The 26,766-nt window shown below is 40.7% G+C and overlaps 1 protein-coding gene across 1 annotated transcript; it reads right to left on the bottom strand.

Annotated features, from left to right (window-relative positions):
* Window positions 1-1,856: 1,856 nt before the first annotated feature.
* KREMEN1 (kringle containing transmembrane protein 1) lies at window positions 1,857-25,901 on the bottom strand. The gene is made up of 9 exons (XM_054289030.1): window positions 25,823-25,901; window positions 16,214-16,376; window positions 13,268-13,359; window positions 8,515-8,639; window positions 7,916-8,069; window positions 6,774-7,106; window positions 5,998-6,156; window positions 4,743-4,827; window positions 1,857-3,998 (listed from the first exon to the last, which is right to left on the bottom strand). The coding sequence occupies exons 1-9, from the start codon at window positions 25,899-25,901 to the stop codon at window positions 3,836-3,838; spliced, it is 1,353 nt and encodes a 450-aa protein (XP_054145005.1). The 3' UTR covers window positions 1,857-3,835.
* Between the last annotated feature and the right edge of the window lie 865 nt (window positions 25,902-26,766).

The raw sequence follows: 26,766 nt of genomic DNA, 5'->3' as shown, positions 1-26,766 counted from the left end.
AGCATAATATGCTGTATTAAATAATGCATTTCCTATACATATACAAATATATATATTACTATGATAACACATCACACATTTTTACATAACAAAGTCTCTATTTTCCCACAACATAACAATATTAAGATAAAAATACATATAAAATCATGTAGTCAATAAACTAAACTAGTTTAAAATGTAGATTTTGAAGGAGAAGGCACTTTTCCAGCTGGCCCCTTTCCACGTGAGGTGCACACACAGTGGAGGGAGCTGGGTGCAGGGTGAAGGCAGCAGGCTCACCCATGGCTGTGGCAGTTCCAGCAGAAGTGCTCATTGTCCCTGGGGCACACATCTGCCCTTGCCCCATGGCTCATTGTGTGCCCAGGGTGCACTCAGGGAGCTCTGAGCTCATCTCCCTGTGCCACCAGCCAGGGGCAAGGGCAGAGAGCTCAGCTCTGTGAAAAGGAACTCAGGGAAGAAGAAGCCATGGCAGTTTTTGACCTGATCAGTTTATTGCACCACTACACAGCTGGTCACACCAACACGAGAGTGAGCAGTGGGCCAGGGCAGGAGCTGAAATCCCTGGGAAGGAGGAGGCAGCTCCTCATCAGGATTTTGACATTGTACCAGTGTCACCTTTGCAGCCTGTCCAGCCTCCTGAGGGGACTGCTAGGCAGGAGCTCAGAGGCTGTTCAATGCAATTCCAAACAAATTCTTCTTCTGCAGTTATTCTCAATTTGCTGGAGAACATGGGGCAGACACCACCCTGCTGAGGTGTCCCTGCTCTCAGCTGCCTGTGCAGTTGGGACATTTCCTTTGTGGGATTACAACACTTGTGCATGGTCACTCTTTTTGCTTCTTTCTCCCCCAAACCCTCAAAGCAAAGATCAGAACATGCTGTGTTCATGGATACCACATCTCTTGGCCATAAATCACCACACCCTGAAGTGTCTGCACTAGCAATGTGAGTGACCCTACCCCATTTGGAAAAATCCACACTGGAGATCTACCTGCTCTTCATGGCCTCAGCCCTGGAAAGTAATAAGTGCTATTTAAGGGACCCTGTCCATGAAGTTCCATCCATTGCTCTGTTTGCTAGCACTAGCAGGATCTAGAATCAGCCAATCTCAAAAATTCTGTGTGGGGGAACATAATTTCTTCTATGCTTTTATCAGTGTATTACCCATGCACTGTCTAATGCCAGTCCTGTTTATTGTTGCCATGACCAGTTAATCTGCTGTAAGTGCTGGTTTTATGGGACTTTTGTACATAAATTTGATTAATGCTCCCCATGAAAGTCCCATGAAATACAATTTTATTAAAAAAATATTTGAGGAGCTAAGAGAGCAATGCAAAAATCTCACTTCTTAAATTCTGTAGATTTTGCATTAGTAGTGTCAGTCTTTGTTACTCTTTGTAATATTTTCTCTAATATTATAGTGAAATTAAATTTTTCACTAATGAAGAGAAGTGTAGCATTCTGTATTTTTTCTTTCTGCAGTAGGTGTACATCAGTCACTGGGTGTTCTGATGTTTTTTCAGTTTATCACCATTAGGTAACTGCTTTATCAAAGTCTCTCTGACAAAATGTTTAACTTGCCTTTGATAAGGCAAGCAAAGCTTCATCACTTTGTGATAAGCACTGTGTGCCTGTAACAGCTCCTGAGGATCTGGCAGCACACTGTGATTCTCCCTGCCTGGTTTCCTGTTAGTGCACCAAATTAAGGATGCTTAGGAACCAATCTGCTTTGTTTTGCTCTCTCTGAGGTGAACTCTTTTCCACACAGCATGATGCAAAACCTTACCTTTAAAAAAGGCAATTTCAGAACTTGTGTTGGGTCTGAAACAGACAATATTGGTCCATGTTGGACCAATGGTTTTTGGTCCAACATGGAGACACATCAGAGAGAACCAGCACAGCTTTTACAACTTGTCCTGTCTTCATTTAGCTAATACTGTAATTATATTTTCCTGTATTCTTTCCAGCAGCTCATGCAAGAAAGTACTAGATGTTCCCATGCTGTTCCATTTTTTATATAAACAATTCCATAATTGCTGGCTTAGTAAAGTCTGGCTTCTTTTAAGCATGCATTGTGATGTTGTTCAGCTGTCTCTAGCACTCATCTGTGGTGCATAAATCAAGCTGGATTGAATTCAGTTCAGGTAAAAGACCAGATCTGCACTTGTAAGGCACAAGATTTCACTTGTGCTTAAGTGAAATCTGCTTAATTCTTTGCCCTGATTTTTCAGTGAAATCTGTAGTTCTCACAAAAAGGAGGGAGTTATATGTTAAAAAATATAAGGACAGATTCTGGAATGAATTTAAACTCCGAGACAATTATTTTACTATTCTTAATTACCTTTTGTAGATGTACTTAATAGATATTCTCTGACTGCACATCTGGTATATGCAGACCATTGGTATATGTTCAAACTTAACCAGAATTAGTGTAGTTTAATGGTTCTCAGTGAACTTTCTCTGAGTTTAAGGAGCTGCACACTGTACACTTTCCAGTCAATTTATCTGACATTTGCATTGACAGTTTTTCCTAAATATCTTGCTGGTCTGAACTTGCTGAGGCAGAAAGATTCACTGCTGATCCCTTGGAATCACTTGTTTCCCACTTCAGGTGGTGGGATGAGAAATCTGAGTGTTGTGGATGGACAGCCAGTCCACCAAAGAGCAGAAATAGTTAATGCTGTCTGTTGCAGCATCAAAGAAAATAGTTCACAGATCAGAACCCCACTGATGTTTTAGTTCTTTGACAAGTAAGGCAATTACCTTAAAAATTCAGTTCAGTTTTAGTGCTGCAGGTAAGGAGACACTTCTCCCCACAGGTGAGTGTCCAGGCAGCTGTTTTGTGCATGCTCAGCTGCACAGCCTGGCCCAGGGGAGTTGGTGATATCAGTCTACAACTTTGTAAAATGTTTGGGCTGCTGAGATCAATACTTGTGACTTCAGAGCAAAAATTGGTTAGTCAGCCTCACTGATAAAAATTCAGTGGATTATCTTTGGACAATCCTTTAAGAAGCCCTAAGCTTATACCCAGGATGAATGCTGGCTCTCAGGCTGGAGTATAACTAGTTTTTTAAAGGATCACTGTGAATATGAACAAAATGATCATAAACATCAGTGAATGATGGGTCAGAGTCATTTAAAAGGCTTCAATGCTTCTGCAGGCCTTGACCTGGTAAGCTCTAGTCAACCAAAATGAATATTTGTAGCTGAATCTTGTTATAGAGGCATCCTGAATTTGATTTTTTTATGTCTGCATCTCTGCTTGTAGACACAGAAACAGAACATGCAGAAAGAGCACAGCACTGAGCAACCAGGCTGATCATTTTTCCAGTCTTTGATTCCCATTCTCCTGTACAATACCATTGAGATGTGTTTACATCAAGGTAAATAAGCTCTGTTTGCTGAACAGGTTAGCAGTACCTACCTCTGTCTTCAGCTTGAGAATAAAAGGACTCAAGTAGCCTGATCTAATACAGTGGCACAGGCAAGGGGGACACAAGAAATCCTCAACCTGTAAAAACCCCTTCAGTTACCTTGGGCAGGGGTACAGGACATGTTGAATTTTACAAGTTTTTACATCTATTTTGAGTGCAATGCTTTAAAGGCAGTAATTAACAGCACTACAGACTTGAGGAGCACCAGGTATTTCAGAATTATTGCTGCAATTAAATCCATTGTCACTGCTATATCCAAGAGAACAGCAGAGAGGCAAAGTGACTCAAAGGCCTTTGGAAATGGACTTTTTGGAAAACAGGATGAGGTTGGGAGGAAAAAAAGGAAGATTAATCTCAAGTCACCTGGATTTTAAGGAGATCAATTCTTGCAAGATAAGACAGCTCAGTCTCCCACCAGTGGGTTGCAATCATCTTGCTGATTTCGAAGCTTTTTCTTGAAGATGGAAATTGATGTGGATGGTTGGTAAAATATACTCCAGATCTCACCAGCAGTAGTGACATCACTGCAATCCTCTGTTTCAGCTGCAGCTGGAATCTGGTGGGACCTAGGAAACAAGAGTGAATTCACTCCTGTGTGAAGTGCTTGGGTAGCTGTGGTTATCAATGTGTCTGCACTGGGACTGCTCACAGCCTCCACTGCATCTGTGACACTTCTTTCTACCTGCTGTGCAAAATGCACGTTTTTGGAATGTTTCTTGGTTGGCTTGATTAAATGAAAAGTTAGGTATCCTTCTGCCACCCTATGACAGCACTGACATTAAGCTAAGAGGGCTCTACAGACTGAAGTTGTTGTTATTATTATAGTTGCTATTAATACAAATTAATTTCCTTGTATATTTAAGCATGTTTGCACTTTGTAAATACAATATTCAGCATTTTGATTTGTTGATAACTCGCCCATCATTTCATTCAGTGAATGTCCATCTAGAGGACCCAAAATTTACTTGGTAGGTGTGTAGAGGTTTTAATTTTTTCCCTGCAAAGTATTATCATAATTTGACCTCTTCTCACCAAACCTGGATGTCTGGTAACATTTTCCTCCTTCCCCCTAAAGTACAAATCTTGTCAAATCAATAGCAGAAGAGATAGTCTAGTAGCAAATGCTATCCTAACAGGCTGGAAAGTTAAAAAATGTGTTTATTTAGGATCTTCTATGAGAATATAAATATGTAATAACTAACTTGGTTTGGAATAGGGCCAATCTGACAACTGGAAGGCAGAGGGGAGCCCCAGGTTTGGTTCAGAGCTGGGATCTTGGTTCTCTGAGGTTGGTTTTGCTGCACACTCACCTCATGGTAACATGCAGAAGTATCTTTGCAATTATGGCTGTAGCACTTAGGATGAGCAGCGCTGTGAGGCTGTATATTGTCCATTCTGCAAAAGAGAACAGGAGGAGCTCTCAGTACATTCATTTATTAACAGTTTTTACAGTAAGAATATTGCATGAAAGGAACAAACAGCTTTGTGATCCTTTATTCAATTCTGGAATTTGACAATGCCTTAAACCTGCGAGTATTTTCTGCAGACTGGCACAAACCATACAACTTTCAGTCAGAACTGCTTTTTTCCCTTGCAGAACTCCTCCCAATAAAACTGAAAGCTGGCAAAATTCAAAGCATATGCTAGTAAAATTATCTAGGAAAGGAAGCAGAAGTTCCCTTCCACCCACTGCCCCTTCCTCAAAGCACTGCCTGTACATGATGATTTGATCAGTATTTTTGGAACTGTATAAAATCCAAGGGTGCAGTTTCTGTTGGTGATCCTGGGCAGTTTAACTCTAGGCAGCTTTTGGTGGTAAGTCAGCATTAGGCTGGGGCTGGTCCCAGACTGTTCCTGGGCAGGTTCTGCACCTTGGCTGGTTTGGGTGTGCAGCTCCTGTTTCAGGTTTGGGATGCAGCTCCAGGACTGTGGGATTGAGGCCCAGCTCCAATGATACATAAAAGAAGATGCCCAGGGTGGTTTAACAACAGAGAATAATAGTGATATTCACCAAGAGTGCATTTCTAGCCTTCAATTATTCACAGCTCAGTAATTTCCTGAATTCAGTGATGTCCTGGAGCTGAGTTTTAAACACATGACAGTTCTCAGTGAGCCCTCCCCTACACCCATTAACTTGTCTGGTCCTCTTTGTATTATTGATGAGGCTTTTGTTAATTGGGGTAACAGGGATGCAAGCAGCATTCAAGCTATTTTAGACTCTACAAGTAAAGTTTGCTCTTTTTTCAGCAACTTGTGCCCTTCTGTGGCATGCAGGTCACTAAAGCTGATTGCACTAAGGAAGCTGCTCTGACTCATATATTTTGATACACTTTCATTCTCAAGAACTCACCATCTTCACACTATTTCTGACTGAGGCTGAGAAGTGTTTTAAATGTAATGATAGAATCCCAGTTAGTGCTAATTAGACTGAATGAAAATTCATTTTTTTAGTGAGATGCACAGTGCATCTGCTAACATGGAGGAGGCAGCAGAGGAAATAGTGACTCCAGATTTTACTTTGGCAAAATGTTTTTTCCCATTTCCACGTTTTTTTGGTGTCATTACCAGGCATGGAGCTGGTTGGGTGGCTTGGGCTGGTTGTGATGACATAAAGTATCTTTGATGACCGGGCTGCATTGATGCTGAGATTTGCTTGTTCATTTGTCCTCTCTGGAAGGGTGTGATTCACTGGGATCTTGTTTTGGTGCACATTGTCCTTCACAGCTGAAAACACAGCAGTATGATTACAATAATAAACAATCTCTTAACAGGTGTAATTGGACTTTATTTTGTGCTTATAAGCAGACATGCTGCTCTCTGGTTTACATAAGAGAACTCAAATAATCAAATTATATCTGATTCCTAAAAAGGCCTGTGCTTCATCAGGCTGGGGTTCTCAGAATTTTTCTGGAAGCTGATTGTTCATCATAACAGTAGGTACAACTCAAGGACATTTTCTCATGATGGAGAGGGAGAAACTGTTGGGAGGAGCCAAGATAAACCAATGTGCAGATGGATTATTGTTTGTTTTGCTTTCTTTTGTCATTTTTCAATCTGTTTTAACAGGGAGGTATAGAATTGAATTTTAAAATTATGAAATAAATAGCAAAGTGCAGGTTTTGAAAACCTGTATTTTTCTATTTATGATGTAGCTGACTGGAATGTTCTAAACGGAGAGAAATTTTGGTGAAATTTTCACCCAGTGAGTAGTGGCAACAAGAGAGATGAAACACCTGTTAGATAAGAGCTGAAATATTTGTTCTTTAATTGCCACTTGAGAAATCTCCTGTGGGAATTAAATGCTTCACTGAAAGGTAGAAACAGCAAAGGTAGCCTCTTACCTCTGTACCTGATAGCAAATCCCTGGGCTTGATTGATGTCATCTGAGAAAAAGTACAGAATGACAAAATCCAAAGAGATGTTAAAGGTGTGGGGAGGCTTGTTCTTGCCATTGAAACGAGCCAGAACGTGGTAGGTGTAACCATCCAGCAATTCTACCATATCTGTAGCATCTTTGATTTCAAAAAGGACAAAGGTGAAGTGGATTTGAGATGCTCCTGGAACTTGTATGGTCCAATAACAGACTTTGCCTGTGCCATATGTGTCAGGAAAATCTGGGGAATAGATCACAGCTGTGGCAGAAGTGTAATTCCCTCCACAGGCACCAATAAGGGCTGTGAAAAGAAGAGAAAAGGGGGAAAATGGGAAGAAAGAAAGAAAAAAAGAAGTAATACATTAATTTTGCAAAGCTTTAGCACCTGTAGATTCTAATACTTAAATGTGACTTGAAGGCACAGGCTGGCTAGGCCAGCAGGATGCAGTGTCTGCAGCTGCTCTTTCCCTCCCACAGCACAGCTTTTGTGCCTTTTCTTGGAATACTTATGCCTCATTACTCTGACCTATGCATCAGCCTTGAACACTGCAACTTTCCTTTGTCCCTGTGTGTAACCAGGAACCCTCTCCTGCATCCCTGCAGAAATGGGATGAAAGATAAATCACTGATTCAGGGGCTTCTACTCTAAGCCTATCTTGCAGGAAAGTGGATTAGTGACTATTAACTCTCACTGCTTAATGACTGACATTCCTTCACAGCTGTAGGAAATTGAAAACTTAAACTCCAGTGAATCCAGAGAGAACTCAAATGCCACCAACTGACAGTGCATATCCATACATGCACATCCAAAATTTACTCTCTAATAAGATCAATTCTTAGGGAGTTTCTGACAGCTGACTTGGTACCACTTGTGAGGAAAGTGAAAGAACCTCTGGAGCATGAGTAAGCATCATTTCTTGGAAGAGCTATTTCACAGTATTAATGGATGAGAATTTTAGGCAGAAGAGGAAAGCAGCTTTAATTTATACCGAATGGAGGTGTTTTGCTGTTTGCTGTGCAACAGTTCTCTTTGTTTTGAGCCTTTTCCCTAATTTGCTGAACATGTGAGGCCTCTCCTTTGGGAAAAGCTCAGCCTGCTTCAATACTTACTGTCAAAGAGAATGACTCTGCCATCCCCACCGCAGGGCTGAGTGTGGTCTCCAAAGCAAACACTGTTGCATTCCGTGCTGGCTGCCTCCCCGTATCTCCAGTAGTCAGGATTATTTCCACAGAAGCAAGCATAACCTGATTCCATGCCTGCAAACTTTGACAACAAAGATGCATAAGGAAGGGAGGAATAGCATTTGAAGGAGTGACAGCGGGAGGTTGTCTGAGCAAGAAAGCTGGCAGCAGAAAATGTGTGTTTTGGAGAAGTATGATTACTCAGAGGAACCACCACAGGCTGTTTTTGTTTGGGCTGTCAGGATGCTACTTAAGACTAGGGGAAAGATGGAATGGAGGGCACCCTGACATAATGGCAGTCAGCAACCATATTTTCCCCTGGTGTTATTCGTTGGCCATTTGTTCAGATTCCTCTGGATGCAGAGCGAGGGCTTGATCAGCAGGGTGAAAGTGCGACCTCCCACCTTTGGGAAGACCTCCCAAAGGTTAAAAAAAATGGGGAAGAGGAGAAATAGGACAGAGACCTCTAGGCATGTTGCCATTTCTGTCTTTGAAAGCATTTTGTAAATGGATGTGAAGGAGATCACCTTGAACTGCTGGCTGCGGCAGGAGCTGATGCACGTCTGGATGGTGAGCTTGTTGGAGGTCTCGCTGGTGCCAGTCAGGGGTGGTGGCTCCCCATGGTCCTTGTAACAGCCCAGATTCCCTGGCACTGGCAAGAGTGACACAAAACAGTCATTCTAGAGTGCCTGTACACAGCCCAGACCACTTCATGCACTACCTGGTCACTGAGCAGCTCTCTCTGTGTTCTGGGCTCAGCATTGCCCTATGGGAACTCTTTATTACTCTTTGTTACTCATGCTCTGCATGATTCTTGTCATATTTTCCAAACACACCCAGGGATGAGTGATGGGACAAAAAGAGTATCATATCATCTCAGCAACATACCTGTAAGACTGTCTAGCTGGTTTCAGTAAGCTGCAGTAAAATATACAAGATAAATACTTTGTTCATTTCTCCTGAAAGAGGCAGTTTAAAAAACCCAAGGCATTAAGTGGGTACAGGGGGGTTGTGTGGTTTGTGTTTTTGTTTTTTTTTTTTGCTACTGGCATGCATATTCTGAAAACGTAAATTAAACTGTTTGATTTCTGTCTGACCTTCCAAACGTGACATTCTGGAAGTTTTCAAAACAGGATATTTGAGGGAGGGAAGATAAACAGTTTTAGAATGGAGTTTGGCAAGTTTTGTGGGAGGGACTAATATAGGGGAATTTCCTAATATTTAAAACTTGAATTCTGATATGAATCTGAAGCATCATACTAGGACATTAATAATGAGCATTATTACTTTAAGAAAACAACCCATCTATTTACATTAATATGTTGTTTCAAGGCTCCTTGGTCACTATGGGAGATCAGAGTTTTCTCCCTTCAGTGCTCTGGTTTTTTTTTGGTTTTGCACTTTTCATCAAAGCACTGGAATTTAGCCATGACCACCCTGGAGAGAGGATGTGGAGTACAATACAGTGCTGGGATAATGGCAGAAAATTATCCCTTGCCCACTTGTCATATCTATTCACATGCTTGAAATTAAATCTGTTACTAGCTCCATGTTAAGTTTTATTCTTGTGCCAGATGGACATGGATTCTTTTTGTCCACCTAACTGCCACAGCTCTGTTTGACATGATGTGCTCAGAGACCTGTATGAGTGTTTTATTTATGCAGTCATTGGCTATTAGAGCACCCAGTAAACTTATTATAAATAATGACATAACGTTGCTTGAAATACTGTTCAGAAATTAATTTTGTTCTCTAAGAATACAATTTCAATTATAAATACTTGCATGGAGTTATGTCTTTGATATGCCCTGCAGCAACATTCATATAAGTACTGAGACTTCAAGTTACAGCCTGATTTAACATACCTTTGGAAATCCCCACTTGCAGCCCCACCCCAGCTGAGTACAGCTGGGCAGATAACTCATGAGAGAGCTCATTCTTTTTTGTATTGTGCATGATTTCACAGCCCTGAAAAAGCTTCCTAGTTATCCAACCTAGCTCATTTCCTAAGAGACCTGGGAGTTTGATTTTTTTTTTCTTTTTTAAAGTAGCTTTATTAGTGAGACCTTTCAACCTTGGCTCCAGAGGATTAGTACTTCAGTATGCTAAGAAACCGGAGTAATTTGAAAACTTCTTAAATTTTTTAACTAAATCAAGTGTACATCCTAAGGCTAATAAGTCTCTGGTGTCCCAGCAGTATTTTAACATTCTTTGCTCTTAATATTTAGCCTGCTGAAGAAACTTGGCAAAAAAGTGAGGTAGTCAGTGTTCTGCAATTACTGTTCATGCTCACCAGTGATGTTTCACTATTACATTGTCTTCACCCATTTGTATCTATTTGTCCTCTTCTGCTTAAAAGGTCACCTCTTTTGCACAAGCATATTATTTTTCTTTTAAGCAGCATTTGACTTAATGAGGTCTTGGCAAACACCACAGTTTCTGCATTTTACATGTTGAGGCACATATTCAATGTATTAAAATATGGGATTAATCCTTTTGAGCTCAAAACCATGTTCCAGCTATGCTCATGTAGCTGTCTTTGAAGAGCCTCCCAGCTTTTTGCACATGCACAATTTGTTTGAGCTGTCCTTGTTCCTGTGTTCCATACAGATCTGTGTAACTTACCTGGCCCTGCCATTTAACACCTCCTCCATATTTCAGTCAAATTTATTACATTACATACATGCACACTGGAAATATGATCTCAGTAATGAAATCTGTTTATGAGGAGAGAGTCATGTGAGTCATAAACATAAAGATGTAGTTAAGTGGTATAGCAAGACTTTCTTTCTTTCTTTCTTTCACATTTTGGAAGTGTAAGTTGTTATTTCCTTTGAACTTAAACTTAACCTCATTAACAAGGAGACCAAAAAAGTCAGGAATAGCTGCAGCACTGCAAACAAACCATCTGAAGCGTTCGGTTCTGAGTCCTCCATGTGAGATGCACATGTTCTCTCAGCACTCAGAGCTGCAGCCTTGCCTTTTATTTTGTTTCTGTCCATCCCAGTCTGCTTAGCAGACATGAAAAAGGAGAGAGGAAGAAAAGGGAAGACAAAGCTCCTCCTGGAGTAACCACCACTGTCTTCTGTGATTGTGCCCATCCATCTCCATCTAACACTGCTAAATTCTGTACATTACCTATGCAGAATGTCAGAACACATTTCTGACCGAAGCATGTAGTGTTATGTGTAAATATTAGGGAATGAGACACATGAGATAATCATGTGAATTCATCACCATAATGAAAAATTCTTAACGGTAGATTCTTAATTATTGTTCAGATGAATCATTGCATGCAAATCTCTCTAGGCAATCAAGATGCTTCATGTTGTTGGCACTGCCATGGTATTATGTGGGCACAGTTAATAGGTAACTTAAGTTCCAGATAATTTTCTAGTAGTAAATATCATTAAGGAAAAGGAGCTTATATAAGAATTTTTTCTCTAAAAATTTCAAATATTTTTTTAAAACAATTACTTTCTTGCTCCATCACAAAAGTCAAGTTTTGCATTCAAAAACTGACTTTTCATTTCATTTGTACACTTCACAAGATAGTTGTGATGGTCCTATGACTTAGCATCATGCTTACTGAAAACAGAAAGTCTTGTGAAGAATAAAAGATTTTTTTTACACAGCTTCATAAACCATGAGGTTTGTATTAAGATTTGGATGGGCTTGCAATGTACAGTTTGCTCTAAATTGCTGCAATTCCTTTTTCTAGTATCGAGTTTCAGTGCAATGCTTGAAGCAGCTGCTACTGGTCAAAAGGACATTTTGTAAATGTAAGTCTGGATTATCTGTGCAAGTAAGTGTCCAAGTTTAAATCCTCTGCTCCCCACCACAGAGAAAATGAGCAAGGCTGGTTTTAAAAGGATCCTTTGTGTGGAACAAATGGAGTGGAGAGAATTTGTCTTTCAGCTTTTTTCCTGGTGCCATATCCAGATAATTTGTTAACATCTGTGGTCTTTAAAGAAAATGCAAATTCTTTCATTTTAGACCAAGTTAAATTTCTTAATTAGGAGGGTCAAGTTTCTTAAATCATACCTTATATATTAGTAAAATAAGTAAAATGTCCTCTGAACAATGAATATCAGAGTGTTGAATGATTTTGTGTTATTTAAATTAGACTCCTTAATCTGTATTTAAGTCTAGGTAAAAGCCATCTGTCTTAAGGTCACACTCATGTATTTGTTTGCCTAGCATGAAGATGTGAGTCATTCACATTCATAAAAACCCCAAAACAACAAAGCTATGAGTAAAGTAAAAAAAAAAAAAATCACTTTAGCTCTGGTTTTCTTGTCTGGTTTTGTTTTCTTAATTTCAGGTAAGAAATATATTACTTCTAATCAAATGTGTGTCCACATATGGGCGCCTGCTCTGGTGCTTAGCAGTGAAGACCTAAGTTATGCCTCAGAAACAGAGGGTGCTTGCACAAAAGAAGTTAGGAAAGCAAGGGAAGTCATTAATGATTAGACTTATTAAAATGTGTAGCCATGGTTGCTACATGCAAGACTAGAATATCTTCTTAATATTTGGGTATATTTTAAACAATGTGATTTGGGAAAGAGAATTTTGGAAGATAAACAAATCATGACATTGTGGACGTAGTAAAAAATAGAATACATTAAAAATATTAAATTCTGGAAAGAAGCTTCATGTGAGTAGTTTGTAAGTGATCTGATTTAAAAAAAAAAAATCAAACTAAGTCCAAGTTGTGGTTTCACAGCAATGTTGAGTATCTGCACCTGCCAGAGACAGAATTCTACTCCAGAGTTCCCATATAGCACACAGACACCTTTTCACTGTGTCCTCTCATATTTTTGTTTCCTCCAAGCAATTCTGTGTATTATGCTCTATCCACATTAAAATAATGTAATTTATTTCATGAGCTACTTGCAATGAATGGACACATATATACCTTGTAAAAACTTTCTTTTTTTGGCCTCTAGATTTTAATAAAATAATTATCTATGGATTCAAAGAACTAGCATTACTTTACAAGTTTCGTGTGATTCCCTGACACACAGTATTATTTGTAAATAATATAATCCAGTAATTCTGAGGTAAGATGAAAAGGATAACAGTGGAGGAACAATTCAGTAAGCTTGTCATTAACTCTAAGAAACCTTTAAATTTTTAAATACAGCTTAGTCTGCAAATGAAAATAAGCTGTTTTGCCTGATGCTAGTTTGTGTTTGGAAATCACCACCCACTCTTGTGGAACTGCCAATCTCTGCTCAGCTGAGATGGAGCCCTAAAACTTCTGCAGGGTGCTCTTACTTCGGCAGGATGGGATCTCACAGTACTTCCAGTATATTCCATCTTCATGTTCTGCAATATAGCACCATGGGCTGACATCCCCATCTGGGTTTCTGAAAGAGAGAAATAGTCATTGAAATTTATCTTTTTTTTTTTTTTTCCTAAAATCACACCCAAAAAATCAATCTTATTAAGCTTCAATGGCATTACCATTTTTGCTCTAGTACCTACCAAAAATGCAAAGTTTTGAATTATCAGAAAGTTCAGATAGCTTTGGTTATTACAGTATTCATCAAGCATAATATGCTAGTAATGTCTAAAATGCAGCTTTGTTTTACTCTAAGGTTAAGAGGTGCAGAGCTGTTTCTGGTCAGTACTGACAGAGAGGAAGATTTTCTGTCCCACATCCTGTGTACAGGTTCCATAGACTCATAAATTCATTTTCTGCCTTGGTACAAAATAGTCCAGACTCCAACTTTCTGTGTGTATGGTGGTAAAAATACTGATAGCTGATAAAGGCTTCTGGGAAAGACTGAGGTTTTTTTCCTCCCTTTCAATAAAACTAACTAAATCCATTCCAATGATCTCTTTATATTGATGGTTAATTCCTTGTATGCCCATGATGATGATGATCACTATTTTTATAATTATTTGCTATTGTGTAGCACTACTTACAAATGCATAGCTAATTAGTCACTAGGTTATTTAAAGTTTTTTCTATATACACTGTGAAAGGCTACTCACATTGCAAAGATCTATTTAAGAAAATAATTTCTTATTTTGGACAGTCAGGTTAAAATATGACTTTTTCTTTTAACTAGGACCAGTTGCAATCTTTTTATCATGTGCTTTGGCATGAATTCTATAAATGACACAGCCCTACTGAAGTGTCAGTCCAGCTGCATGCTGTCATTTATGCCTATTAACAACTCTTTTGTGGGAGATCCAATTTTAGAAATTCTGTGGATGTTTTTTGGTCAAATAGCAGACTGCTGGAAACAACTGGTGAGATGAGTGCAGTTTAGATACCTAAAATGTTGCTAGTTAGGCTTTCAAACAGATTAGTAGAGGCAGTGCACCAGGAAAGTCTAAGACTAGCTATGCTAGGAATTTAGGTGCAGTGCAAGAGCCTCCAGTAGCTAAAAAAAGTAGAAGACTAAAACCAAGTGAAGCTTGTACTTGAACTAACCCATTTCCCCTTGTTGCCAGAGTTACAGGAATTTTTGCAGTTACATCTTCATGACAGAAACCGTATGTCAGGAATTCAATCATGAGAATGGCACTCTGCATAGAAATGCCTTAAAAATGTGAAGAAATTGGAGAAAAGCATGATGAATGTCTTTAGAAATCTTTGTCTTCAACCTCAGAAGTGCATGGCAGTTAGAAAACAACTCTGTCTTTTAAAATCTCCAAGAATTTCAGTCCTCATAATTTTGTTATGGTTGAAGTGAGTGAGGCATTTCCATCTTAACAGGGTGTCTTGCAGTAAACAAAGTGTTCCAAGTAAGGACCACCCATGGAGAGGCAACATGCTTCTGATTAATATTCAAGTGTAAAATTTGATTATTCAAATGTTGTCCCCAAAACTCAAATCTCAAGGCCATGTATTATGCCTAAAAAAGCCCTGTGAGGTATGTGCTGCCTGAGAAAAGGGAAAATCCACTTGTCCATTGTCATCAAGCAGATGAATGTCAGAGAAAGAGCTAAACCAGCTGTATCACAGGCCTCAGCAACATTTGTTATAGATATATTCTGGCACTTCTAGTGACTTTCCAAACTTTCTTTCAAGAGAATGTGAAGTTAAAAGTCATCCATTTTAGGACTGTCATTCCATACACCTGTGAGAATACTTCTAGGCCAAGTGACACAGCATAAGAAAGAAAATGAGGATAATCTAATACTTAGCAGACTCAGGTGAAAAAGCTGTATTTTGTAATTAAGTGATTTCTCAGGTTTACATATCAGATTATAGGCTTCTTGCTCCTTGTAGCATTTACCAAGTTCTCATTTGCTAAGCAAAGCAAGTCTCAAGTAACTGTTTTTTGAGTATCTGGATAAACATCCAGTTTCTCATGCATGTTTTTGCTCAGCTTGTACATGTTTTGCTTTGTAATAACCAAAATATTAGCCAGAGATGACTGCCAAAACTAAGATCCTGTAGCTACAGCCTGTCTAGAATATTGCCACATAGCAACAATCAAAATTACATTATTGATTCTGCTATTAGTATCAAAGAGAGTTCAGTAACCACTATATTTGCACAGCTCTGTATTAGTATGCCTACTGAGACAGCTGAAAAAAAGCCTACAGTGCCTAAACATCTCTGAACTTAAGTTCTGATTTGGCTCCTAAATTCTGAAGTTCTTATTTAAGTTTTGTTCTAAGTTCTACCCATAGTTATGGAGGAGTTTCTCTAGAAGGCAAGGAAACAGAAGTGCATGTTTTAATGCACTTAATCCATGGTTTAATCTGGTATTGTAACCCCTGACAGATGAGCTTCTGAATTCAAATAACTCTAAATCACTCAATTAGAATTTTTAGGCACTACATAACTTTCATTAGCACAAAACTTGGGAAGTGTAACAGAACCAGGCTTGTGTGTGAGGATAAAAACCATCCAGAGACTCCTCCAGACACTCACTGCACTGTGTACTTCTAATTTGGATTTTTTTTTTTTTATCTCCACCTTTTCATTTAAGTAATCTATAGTCTTTCTCTATTGCCACCTTATAAATTGGACGCATGATAGGGACTGTACTGAAAAAGTGTGGGAGCTGGGTTGAAAAAGTTATGCTGGTAATGGTGCTGATAGCTTCAGGGTACTGATAACAGGGTAAACCAAAAAGTTTAAGATACCCATGGTTCTGATATTCTTCACTGTGTAAAAGGACATTTCCTAATTTTCTGTCAACTGCTTACAGTAACAGTGGGCATTGAGGCAATGTTAAGCAATGGGATATTTCTTACCTGCAGTAGTTGTGCTCTCCAAGCCCTCCCTCCCCATTGGGATATTTCACAGTATTGTAAGGATGCTCAAAGGTCTCATTCCAATAAAGACAAGGCTTCCCTGCATATTGGGAGGTCTGGTTCTGAGTGCCACGGTAGTCAGCCCCGTTGGCTGTGTAGCATTCTGGCAAGAAAGAGAAATGGGAAAGAAAGAATGTGTGTAGGTTTAGTGTTTGTACTTTCCTCACCCTCCACCCCATATCCAATAGACCGTGCTTCCTGCATTGTTTAGGTAGCTAAAGATGCTGGCTAAGATTTAAGCTTTCTCAGTGAAACCTCTATTCAAGAGATTATGCTGTCATTACTTTAATAAACAGCGTATGAGACAGGTCTGATGAGAGGTTTACACAATTAACATGCATTTTATGAATATGCATAATACTTTTATACTTTTACGTTTCCTTGTGTTTTACTCATTAGGATGACTCCTGTTAATTTTCCAAAAGTGAAAACATATGAAATTATCAGTCTGCCACTCATCAGCATATTAACCAAAATCTCATGCCACTTCAGCTGAAGTTGTGACTATCTGTACTTTACAAAGGGAAAGACTTTGTAAGCATGGATCTTACCAACATTTGCATTCTGATTTAGAAAAATTCTTATGGATTGAGTTGCCTTAGAAAGGGACCTCCTACAGCAGAGTATGATCACAATACTGTGATTTGCTACTAAAGCATTTATGCTTTCAGATTAAAAAGTATGGGTCAGTATTCTTCTGCCTCACTCATATTTTCTCCCACTCACATTTGTTTTCCTAGCCTCCTAATACTCAGCAAGTTAGAAACCAAAGTAGAGAATGATTTCGCTAAATACCTTAGCTCCTTCTCAGCTGAACTACAAATTTCCTGCTGCCTGACTTTGCTGGGGCTTGTTATTCACAGAATTGTAGGATGCTTCAGGTTGAAAGGGATCTTAAAGATCATCCAGTTCCAGCCCCCCTGCCATGGACATGGACACATTCACTGGACTCTTCTGATTAAATAAATACCCAAATGCATGAACAATTCTACTTTTGCTGAAATCGCCAAGCATTTTTGATTAAATTATGCAATGTGAGTGTGGCAGAGCATGGGAACAAGTTGCCCAGGGAGGCTGTAGAATCTCCATCCTTGGAGATATTCCAAAGCCACCTGGATGTGGCCCTGGACAACCTGCTTTAGGTGACTGTGCTTGAGCACAGCACTTGGACAATGTGACCTCCAGAGGTCACTTTCATCTCAGCCATTCTGTGATTAGCTCCCAGGAAGAATCATTATAATTAGTTTACCATAAACAAGTCCATCCTGCTTATAATTAATAGTTGCTAACATTTATCATCCTTGCATTTCTGTAAGAATAGGATTAAAACATAACAGTCTGGGACAGAATTAAAATTGTTGTGTTACACTGCTGTAAATATTTTTTTTGTACTGGACAGCATTACTGGTGAAATTTATTGAAAATTAACTTTCTGCTAACTATAGGGTGTGAAACCTCCCATTTCATCTGATAATGTTCTCTGTAGAAACCATGTTGCAGCTGCAGAGATGTTCAACTGCCCTGAGGGAGTGGGAGAGTGCTCTGAAGTATGTGCTGATCTCAGGTGTCCCTCATGAAATCTAACTTACAAAACAAGTCTAGAAAGACCTGTGTGGCTGCAGTTGGAAGAGGGAAAAAAAACCCACCCACATTTTAATCTTGATATTAATAGTATACTGTTTTTGTATTTAGAACTACTGTAGAAGAAGGAAAAATGGAATATTAAAACCATGCCTCTGAAATTAGTTTAGTCTGGGCTCACAAATATCAGAATGGTACAATTATAATAATTATTTCAGAATTCTATTACACAGCAGATGAAAGACAATGGTTTTGTGCTTTCACTGTGCATTTTCATGCCTAGGCAAGTTTGGATTTCTATTAAATGAAATTTTGTTGCTGAAGGCACATAGAAGAGGTGTCTGCACAGCCATTAATATATTCTGCTATCATCTGTGGACAGAAAGTGTATAATTTAAGAAAAACAGGCTTCAGGTCAATACTCCTCCTTACTGTAATTTACCTGCCTTAGCAAAACAGGTGGGCTGCAGACATTTGCTTAAAAATGCAAATCTGAATTTCCAGCATTCAGGCTACCACAGATATTTGTGTAAACATGAAAAAAATCCAGTTTAAGGTCATGACTGTGTTGCAACTTTCTTCAATAACTCTTTTGCTTTCCAGTTAATATAAAAGCTTTTGTACGTTATAGCTGAAAAATATAAGCTAATGAATTTTAGCAGAAAAGAGAGAAAAATGTAATCAAAATATAAACAAAATAATAAGCAGAAAAAAGAATCTGTGAAAAGTGATAAGCACATCCAGAAAAGATATCTACATTAGCTTTGTGCTTTTATTTTTTTTTTCACTTCTCACTCCTAAATGAAAAGCAATATATATTTCCATACACTCAGAAATTTAAGGAATGCTACAATACCTGAATTTAGTCTGGCACACAAACTAAACTCAAGTTAACTTCAGTCCATTTTAGGATATGCTAAGACTGGCCCATGCTTTAACTTGCAGTAGGGACTTACATTTTCATGTTAGCCTTTTTTAACTGGTTTTCTTCAAACTCCACTGCACTTTAAGAAAGAAAAGGTAGAGTCAGAGCCTACCTATCTAGCCTACCTATCTCTCCTCATTCCTCTTAACTGCAGTTTTTGTTCCCCAGACAATGGGTAGCTGTATCAGTGCCTCCTGTGCTCCTTTGTGCTATCAAGAGATTTGGTGCAAATGTTTCAGCTGAGTAACAAAGCTCCTCTGGCTTCGATGTGGATGGGGAAAGGGGAGGCAGTGAGATACCATAGAAAATCATTGATTATCCCTGAAACACTGAAATGAAAACTTTAAGTCATGGAATTTAGCAGCTGTTATCAAATGAAATACAAAACCTTTTGGGTTACAGGGGATTTGGATTTTCTTAAGGATTAATAACGATTTTGCCACAGCATGGGAGTGCAATATTTTCAAATAAATATTGGCATTTCAGAAAATCAGGTCAGTTGTCCTTCCTATGCTCCCTCCTGGCTTCTTGAGCTCACTGGCTAAGCATGGGAAACTGAGGAGTCCTTGATTTAGAGTAAGCACTACTTGGCAACAACTAAAAAATTCTTCTATTTGTCACACACAGTGATTTCATCATATTCTGCTGTGTGACAGCCAAGACACTACCTTAGTGATTTCACCATGAAATTAATACTCTCAAAGTGCTGAAGGTGCATGTTTTGTCTCCAGAAAGGCCACTGTCCTCTCGATTTCAAATCCAAGCCCTAAGAGATTCTGGAGAACAGGAGGTTAGAACCTCCACCCTACTTTTGGTTTTGTACCACTGGTGCAATAATTCTATGAAAAGATGAGCTTAAAAAAAGGTCACCTGGATTTGTCTGCACAAAACGAATTCAGATGAGGTCATCTAAACTAAACAGTCAGAAAAGACTGGACTGAACGCTGTTGGGAAAGTTTTTCAGCTTACTCAAATCTGATTTCTCTTTAGTAGATTATGCAAAAGGGAGGGGGAAAGGAGTAAATCAAGCAGCAACAACCACCTCTGTGTCGTGGCACCCTTAGGTTGAGTGACACTCCCATGACACTTTAGGGTATAAAGCCTCTCACTTGGAATGTACCATCAGAACTGTGCCTCAAGAAAATTCATATGGTTCTGGGAATTTCAGCAAGCCTTATTCCTTAAAGTTTTGTAAGATTATGGTAAACTGTGGCAGAACTTGCACTGTATTCAAATCCTCTCCCAGTGGCAAGGACAGACACCGTGGGGACACTACACCCCCCAAGAAGGCATCAGGTTGCCACTGTGCTTGATAGATTTGCCACATGGATTTTGTTCAGGCACACAAGGCTCAGATCATCCTGTCAGCTATAAACCTCTACTAAAACAATAGGGTTTCAGACAGGACATGAAGAAAGCTGTGACCACTCAAATCTAGAAGTGTGTGACCTCATACTTCTAAGATCTTAGTCAGCGGGGTTTCAGACATAGTCTGAAGTAGAGGCTTATGTCAAATCTGTGATTAGAATCAGTGTCCATGATGATTTCACTCAATTAACTGCCTAATGACCCTACTGCTTCTGCTGTGTCATGGGGATGTCTGTAAACAGAATTAATCAGAGATAATTAATCAGAGAACCTTTGCAGTGGTTCTAGTCACAAAAGGTCCCAACAGATGCTGTCCATGAGCCTTGATGAGAAAAGAGGGACAGCACTTTGTTGTCAGGGCTGTTTAGTTTTCAACACATCAGGTGCCATGGTTGACAGCAAGTAACTTTTAAAATGAATGCTGAGGCTAGGTAAGCATGTACTGAGTGACAACTGCTAGAACAAAAAAAGCAGAAAACAAGACTAGGGATGTTGTCCACTGTAAGTGAATACTCAGTGTGTGATACAGGTTCACAATTAGTTTTATTAGAGCCAGATCAACATTTGGAAGATCAAACAGCAGCTGTTGTAGAAATTCTTTCCATCTGTGTCGGTTTCTTCTTCAATGTAGGGACCTTACAATGATCATTTTCCTTTGTTACTTTGGGACTGCATGGCTGCCTGCACTCCACATGGGCGCCACTTTAGGATCATTTGAAAAATTAAGGTAGTGCAGACTATAACAGCCTGATGTTTTATTGATGATAAATCACTGGCATTTCAGAGTCTGCACTGGCTTCCAATGATTTTCTCAAAGACATCTATCTAGAGACACTACAAATTGCAGACTGAAGGGATGGAGGTTTCAGGGTGGTTTAAATGACTTCTTAGAGTACTTTCCAAGTTTGAGGCCTGTACATAGCTTTTGAGACTGAAAATTCAGAATGACAAACTTCTTCCTATTCCACTGGAGAGGAAAAAAAACAAACCAAACCACTTTGTTTGCTTAATGTTTTCAAAGCTACTTGGAGCATTGAGCAGTGTCCAGAGAGACTGACAACAATTATCAACCTGAAACTAGCCTACCCAAGCCAGAAATTATCCTACCACCTACTGCCCAACAATAAGCAAGGTTTTCTTTTAAAGATCTGCAGATTAATGAAAGATAAATGAAAGTGGCTACTATTTAAATCTTGGGTTTCATTACAGCATTGTAATTAAATGTAAGGTTGGACCAAAAATTAAAGGTTCCTTGAATTTTCGTGGTATAACTGCCTGCTCAGTTTTCACTTGTTTTTCCTACAGCCTTTTGGAGAAGTCAGAAAAATGCTTAAGGAGAATATAAGGGTATGAAACCAAGGGTGCCAGGTCCGATAATGACTCAGTGTGGGTTGCCTGATGCATGTGCTTGCAGAGTATTCCAAGAATAATTTTAAGTCATTTCCATTCTATCTAAACCGTTCTAGCTCTTGCTGGAGATTGCAATTTAAGCAATCCTCCTTAAATGGAAGCACTGTATCTAGGTGCAGATGGCAACAGTTACAGGCACTAACCAGATGCTGCAGTCTCTAATTTGATTGAAAGGGTATAATTAGACAGCAGAAACACTTCAATGAGAAAGTAATGCACAGAGGAAAGGACAGAAACCACTTAAGTGATGCCAAGATACCCCGGCAGTGACAGAGGCAGGGGCCCACGGGTGGAAGGGGCAGAACACCACATCACCTTCTTCAAATGAGAACATTGCTGTTTCCCTAGAGATGTGAATAGGGATTCTATTATCATAGGTTGCCACAGTTCTTCATGTGGGAACACTGATTAAAACCAGAAGAAGCTTCAGGAGATGAAAGACACAAATACGGCTTCTGTGGTCATTATTAAAAATATTTTTAGCATTGCAATGGTTTTCTTTGAAGATGCAGTTTTATCGACTGAACCAAAAGTTAATTTGCATACTATCATAAGAGTGGTCAGGAAAAGAAAATCTCATTCCATATTATGATGCAAAATAAATGCTTTTGGGAAGTATAAGGCTGATTTAGATCTACCCAAGTAAAAAAATAGTGTACTATTTTTGCATTTCAATACTTTTCTATTCCAATTCATACTAATATAATACAACCACTCATCAAAACTGTCAGGCTTCTGTGCCTGTGCTGTAACAGCAAGAACCTCCCACAATAGAACAGTTGATACAAGCTAAAGAAAAACCATCATGAAAGAATTATCTTTGTTTAAAATAGCAATTTTCTAAATTCCTAGAAACAACTCCCCATTTCTTAAATCAGACAGTTAAATTTTGATGTGATGTTATGAGGGCACTTGATTAGCTGATCATTTTTTCCTTTACAATGTGGGGGCACTCCATATGTAGTTTCAGAATTGTATCTGCTCATTCTACACATCCATGCAAACACACACACACAGACATACACATTTAATTTTTGAAAGTCCTCAAATGCAATCATTTTTGCTAGTCAGAATTAGAGACCTAATTAGCATTGGTCCGAGCCAGAGAGTAGCCACAGTGAATATCTGATTCTACTTGAATTATGCCACCTGAGATTTGCTCAAACCTTGACTGAAGCATCTGTCTTGTAAAAATGCACATTCCTGGAAATGTACAGACATGCAGAGCTGATACTTGTGTTCCCTGGCAGTGTGTGAGCTGTCATACATGTGAACTTGTTATCCTTGTGAAATTTTGACTCTAATCGTCAAGCGAATCACTTTTCATCACTTTTTATTTGTTAAAAAAAAAAAAAAATCTGTCCGGCCAGACCTTTTCTGGAATATGTTGGAAGCAGACGAGTTAGGTTATGAGCACAAGAGACAGCTCCCATTATTTCTAAGTGCATTCTGTCCCTTTTGTCTTTTTATTTGTACAATACAAACATGCTATATTAGCCAGAGCTTTGCAGCTGCTGGCTGGTCCTCAGCCACAAGATGCAAACACACTTGCTTGCCTTGTGATTCTTTATCACTGGAAGTAAGAATGTGTGATGTGACCCCGTAAGAATTTCTGTTCCTTAATACACCCATTTGTTTTCTTTCTTTGTGAAGTTTTCAAACTGTTGTTCCCTTGTCAAGTGTGGCAGGGCTGAATCCCTTTGGCAATTTGATCAGGATGGGCCATAGCCACTGTGTGGATGAAGGGAGTGGTCAGTTGCACAACCATTGTGGTGTGATATGACAAAAATGAAAATTTTGCAGCTGGCAGCAAGTAATCCCTGCCTCCCTCCTACTTCTTTGGCTCCATCCTGCATAAATCTATTCACATAACTCTGGATTTTGAGTTATGCTCTATGCATGTACAAGCATGATATGCTGAAATGCCTGACTGTTTCATCCCCTATCTGCCTAGTTAGAAAGAAATAAAAAATTGCTTTTTAAAGTATTTTTATGAGGCTTGCCTATGGCATATCAAGTAGAACTGCTTCTCTGAATCACCGAGGCTTAGAGAGAATAAGATGGCAAGAGATACCAGGTTTGTAAGAGAAGGCTGGAATAACAGCTCAAAGGAAAGACTCAGCTGGGAAAAAAACCAAGGACATGGTGACTCAGTATTGCTAAATGGAAAGAAAACAGAGAAAGGAAAAAGAGATTGATAATCACATACATTTCTGATGGGGAAATTAAATGAATGGTATAAATACAGAAAGTAGAAATTACAACTTATTGCACTGAGTATATAAAATAACATTTGTTCACCAAAACTAACGTTTGCTTGAAGGCATTTCCATTTTTTGGCATTGTAACACAAAACTCACCAAATTCAAACAGTGCTTTAATGGCAGGTAATCTACCCACACACTTCTTATTTCTGATCCACTTGAGAAATTATGTATGGCTGATGTTTGAATGCACAAATGCCAAGGTTTGAATGCAGAAATATCAGTGTTTGAGTTAATAGAAACTGTTGAACATTGCATGGCAAAGCAGAAACATTATGTGGAAAGTACCATAATACTATGTGCAAAAATGGTTGTTAATTCACTTTCATTTCTGACAACCGGAGTAATTTCTCATATAGGAATTCCTGAAGTTTTTCTCCTATCTTAGCAAGTGATGGTGACACAGTTTTTATTTTGACTGCACTTTACAATAAGCTTATAAGGACAGGCATTAAAAAACCAAAACAAGGAACAGGCATTAAAAACATACCATACAACAAACTGCCTTCCAAAAGCAATAGTAATGTTTGTCATTTCAGAATTCTGCTAGTTTCAAGTGCAACCTGACACAGCTGATCCGTTTCAGTTCTGTGGGATTCAGGGTCAAGATGAAGACCCTGATGTGTACCTTGTGTAGATCAGGAACTCTGCAGATCCTGCACTTGCCATGCAAATTACAAGTTGCTGTATTTGCACTGTTTCCAGGTTCTTGAGCAGAAGACACATGGGTGGCAGTGCTTTCTAGATCCGTTCTCCTTTGCTGCACTTTCTTTTGGAGGCATTATATACCCTTCCCTCCTCCCCCTGCCCCAGCTGCTTGTGCTCAGGCATTTCTGTCCTCTTTAACAGCCAAACATTCACACTGGGCTATATCCTCCACTGGCTGTCACACAGCCCTCTGTGAGAGACATGGCTACACATGGAGTGCTCTGTTCAGAAACCTTACAAGCAAACATTCTTCAAGCCAAGCAAAGGAAGGAGCATCCACTGAGTGCACCAAGCACGTCCTAATGGTACTGGGAAAAGACTCTTAGACATGGTCTCTGTCTAGGCAGCTCTCTAAATGCTTATCTGAAAATACTTTCATGTTTTACTTCTGAGAAGAAGTAAAATTTACCAGAACTCTTTTTTGTAAAAGATTTTTTAGTCCCTGAAAATCACTATGCAAGTATTTTCCGTATCTAATTAGTTGCATCTACAAAAACTTGATGAGCAAGTATATGTTCAAAAAGAAAGAGAGCAAATTCTACTTTGTCAGAAGAGACAGCAATCAAGAATACACAAAACGTATCCAGAAGGACCACACATCTGATGGCTGTGACCATCTGGAACTGCCACTTCTGATCTTGCAAATCATGGCCAATGTTTACCAGAGGAGAACCACAGTACTTGAAATCATTAGTAACAACTAAAACGAGGACAAAAGGCTGCTGAGAAATTTTAAGAGAAAAATCACCTTGGGAAGCGAAGCTGCAGGCTTCTACATGGTGAGAGGAGCCCAGGCTTGGCCGGGAGCTGGGGCAGCACACTGCGGACAGGCGGGATGCTCACCCTTCCAGCTCCGGCTCTGCTGCCCCAGCTTTTTCCCCAGTGACACAAACAATCGCACGCCCCTCTCCCTTTAAATGCCTCCATTCCGCAGATCGAACCACTTTTATAGAGAAACGTGCTGCTCTTCTTTCTCTCACATCATGCTTTTATAGGAGACTCCGAGCTCCCAGTACAGCAAGCACGGGGAGAGCCTCAAGCACGCCGGGACTCCAGGCAGAAACACCCGCTGGGTGCTCGCACCAGCAGCTCCGAGCCCGGCACGGCTCAGCCGAGCAGGAAGGGACGTTGTCGCGACCTCCAAGAGGCGCTGCCGGCCGGCAGAGCCCTTCCGCGGGGGGCTGCGGAGCTCGGGAGAGGCTGCCCCGCTCCCTCACCGCTCAGCCCGGCCGGGAGCTCGGGGAGCAGCCCCGATCGCGCCCCCCTCCCGGCTCCCCGCGGAGCGGCACTCACCGGACAGGACGGGCTCTCGGCAGCAGCTCAGCGCCAGCCCGGAGAAGGCCAGGACGGCGGCGAGGGCGGGAGGCTCCATAGGCAGCGGCCGCCGGGCCGCGCCGCGCTCGCAGGCGGCAGCCCCGGCTCTCCGGGGGTGGCAGGCGGCCGGGAAGAGCGCAAAGTGCGGGAAGCGGAGGCCCTACAGCATGTGTCCTGTAAGTGCGCCCCGGCGAGGTGCCGAGTGGCAGATGAGGGATCCTATTACCAGCCATGTGACAGGAAAGGATAGAGACCGACATCCCAACCTGCTGCGGCGCGGGACCGCAGGGCTGCCGCTTCCACTTCTGACACCGACACGTTCGGGCTGGTGCTGTTCGCCCCGGGGCAGCGCTTTGGCCCCGCGGAGCCCTCCTCGCTAGCCGGGACGCCTCACTAGAAACACACGCACAAACACACAGACTCCTCCATCCCAGCAGCGACCCAAGCCTTGCTCTCGTCACTCCCAAGTGTCCCGCGGAAGAGGTCGGGCAAGAGCCCGTCAGCCCCGGGGCCTGGCGCTGCCCCTGCCCGGCTGGGCTCCCCCTGAGGGTGTCGGAGCCGATGGGCGAGCGCAGGTGCAGCCCGGCTCGCCTCTCCTGAAGCCGCAAAGGCACAGACGGACACGGCACAGGGAGAGAACACTGCAAACTTTCTGAGGGACGCGGGCGGCGAGGTGCCAGCACCGCACGCTGCCATTTGGGGCGTCGTTCTAAAAGTGAAAAGGCAGAGCAGCCGCCCCACAGGAGTGACCGGGGGGCGCTGGCAGAAAGCAGCGCGGCTGCTGAAGCCGCCGTGTCCCCCGCAGGCCGCGTCCCGAGGCGGGCGGAGCTGAGGCCGGGCTGTCCCGGCCGCGGGTGGCAGGGACAACCGCACAGACAGGAACACAGACAGACACACAAACAGGAACACAGCCGCGCAGACAG

Source organism: Melozone crissalis, unplaced genomic scaffold (genome assembly GCF_028551555.1).
Source record: "Melozone crissalis strain CALT ecotype California unplaced genomic scaffold, PUWL_Pcris_2 ptg000063l_1, whole genome shotgun sequence".
Lineage (NCBI taxonomy): Eukaryota > Metazoa > Chordata > Aves > Passeriformes > Passerellidae > Melozone > Melozone crissalis.
Note: the sequence above shows the minus strand (reverse complement) of the source record. Positions and strands in the feature narration are given on the sequence as shown.

What these genes read in the sequence shown, in the direction of transcription:
- KREMEN1 (XM_054289030.1), bottom strand. Translation starts at nt 25,901, where the DNA reads ATGGAGCCTCCCGCCCTCGCCGCCGTCCTGGCCTTCTCCGGGCTGGCG. An exon ending in CAGAGTCATTCTCTTTGACA is followed by an intron (nt 7,107 to 7,915) that starts GTAAGTATTGAA and finishes TTCTTTTCACAG; the next exon opens with CCCTTATTGGTGCCTGTGGA. An exon ending in ATTTGCTATCAGGTACAGAG is followed by an intron (nt 6,157 to 6,773) that starts GTAAGAGGCTAC and finishes CTGTGTTTTCAG; the next exon opens with CTGTGAAGGACAATGTGCAC.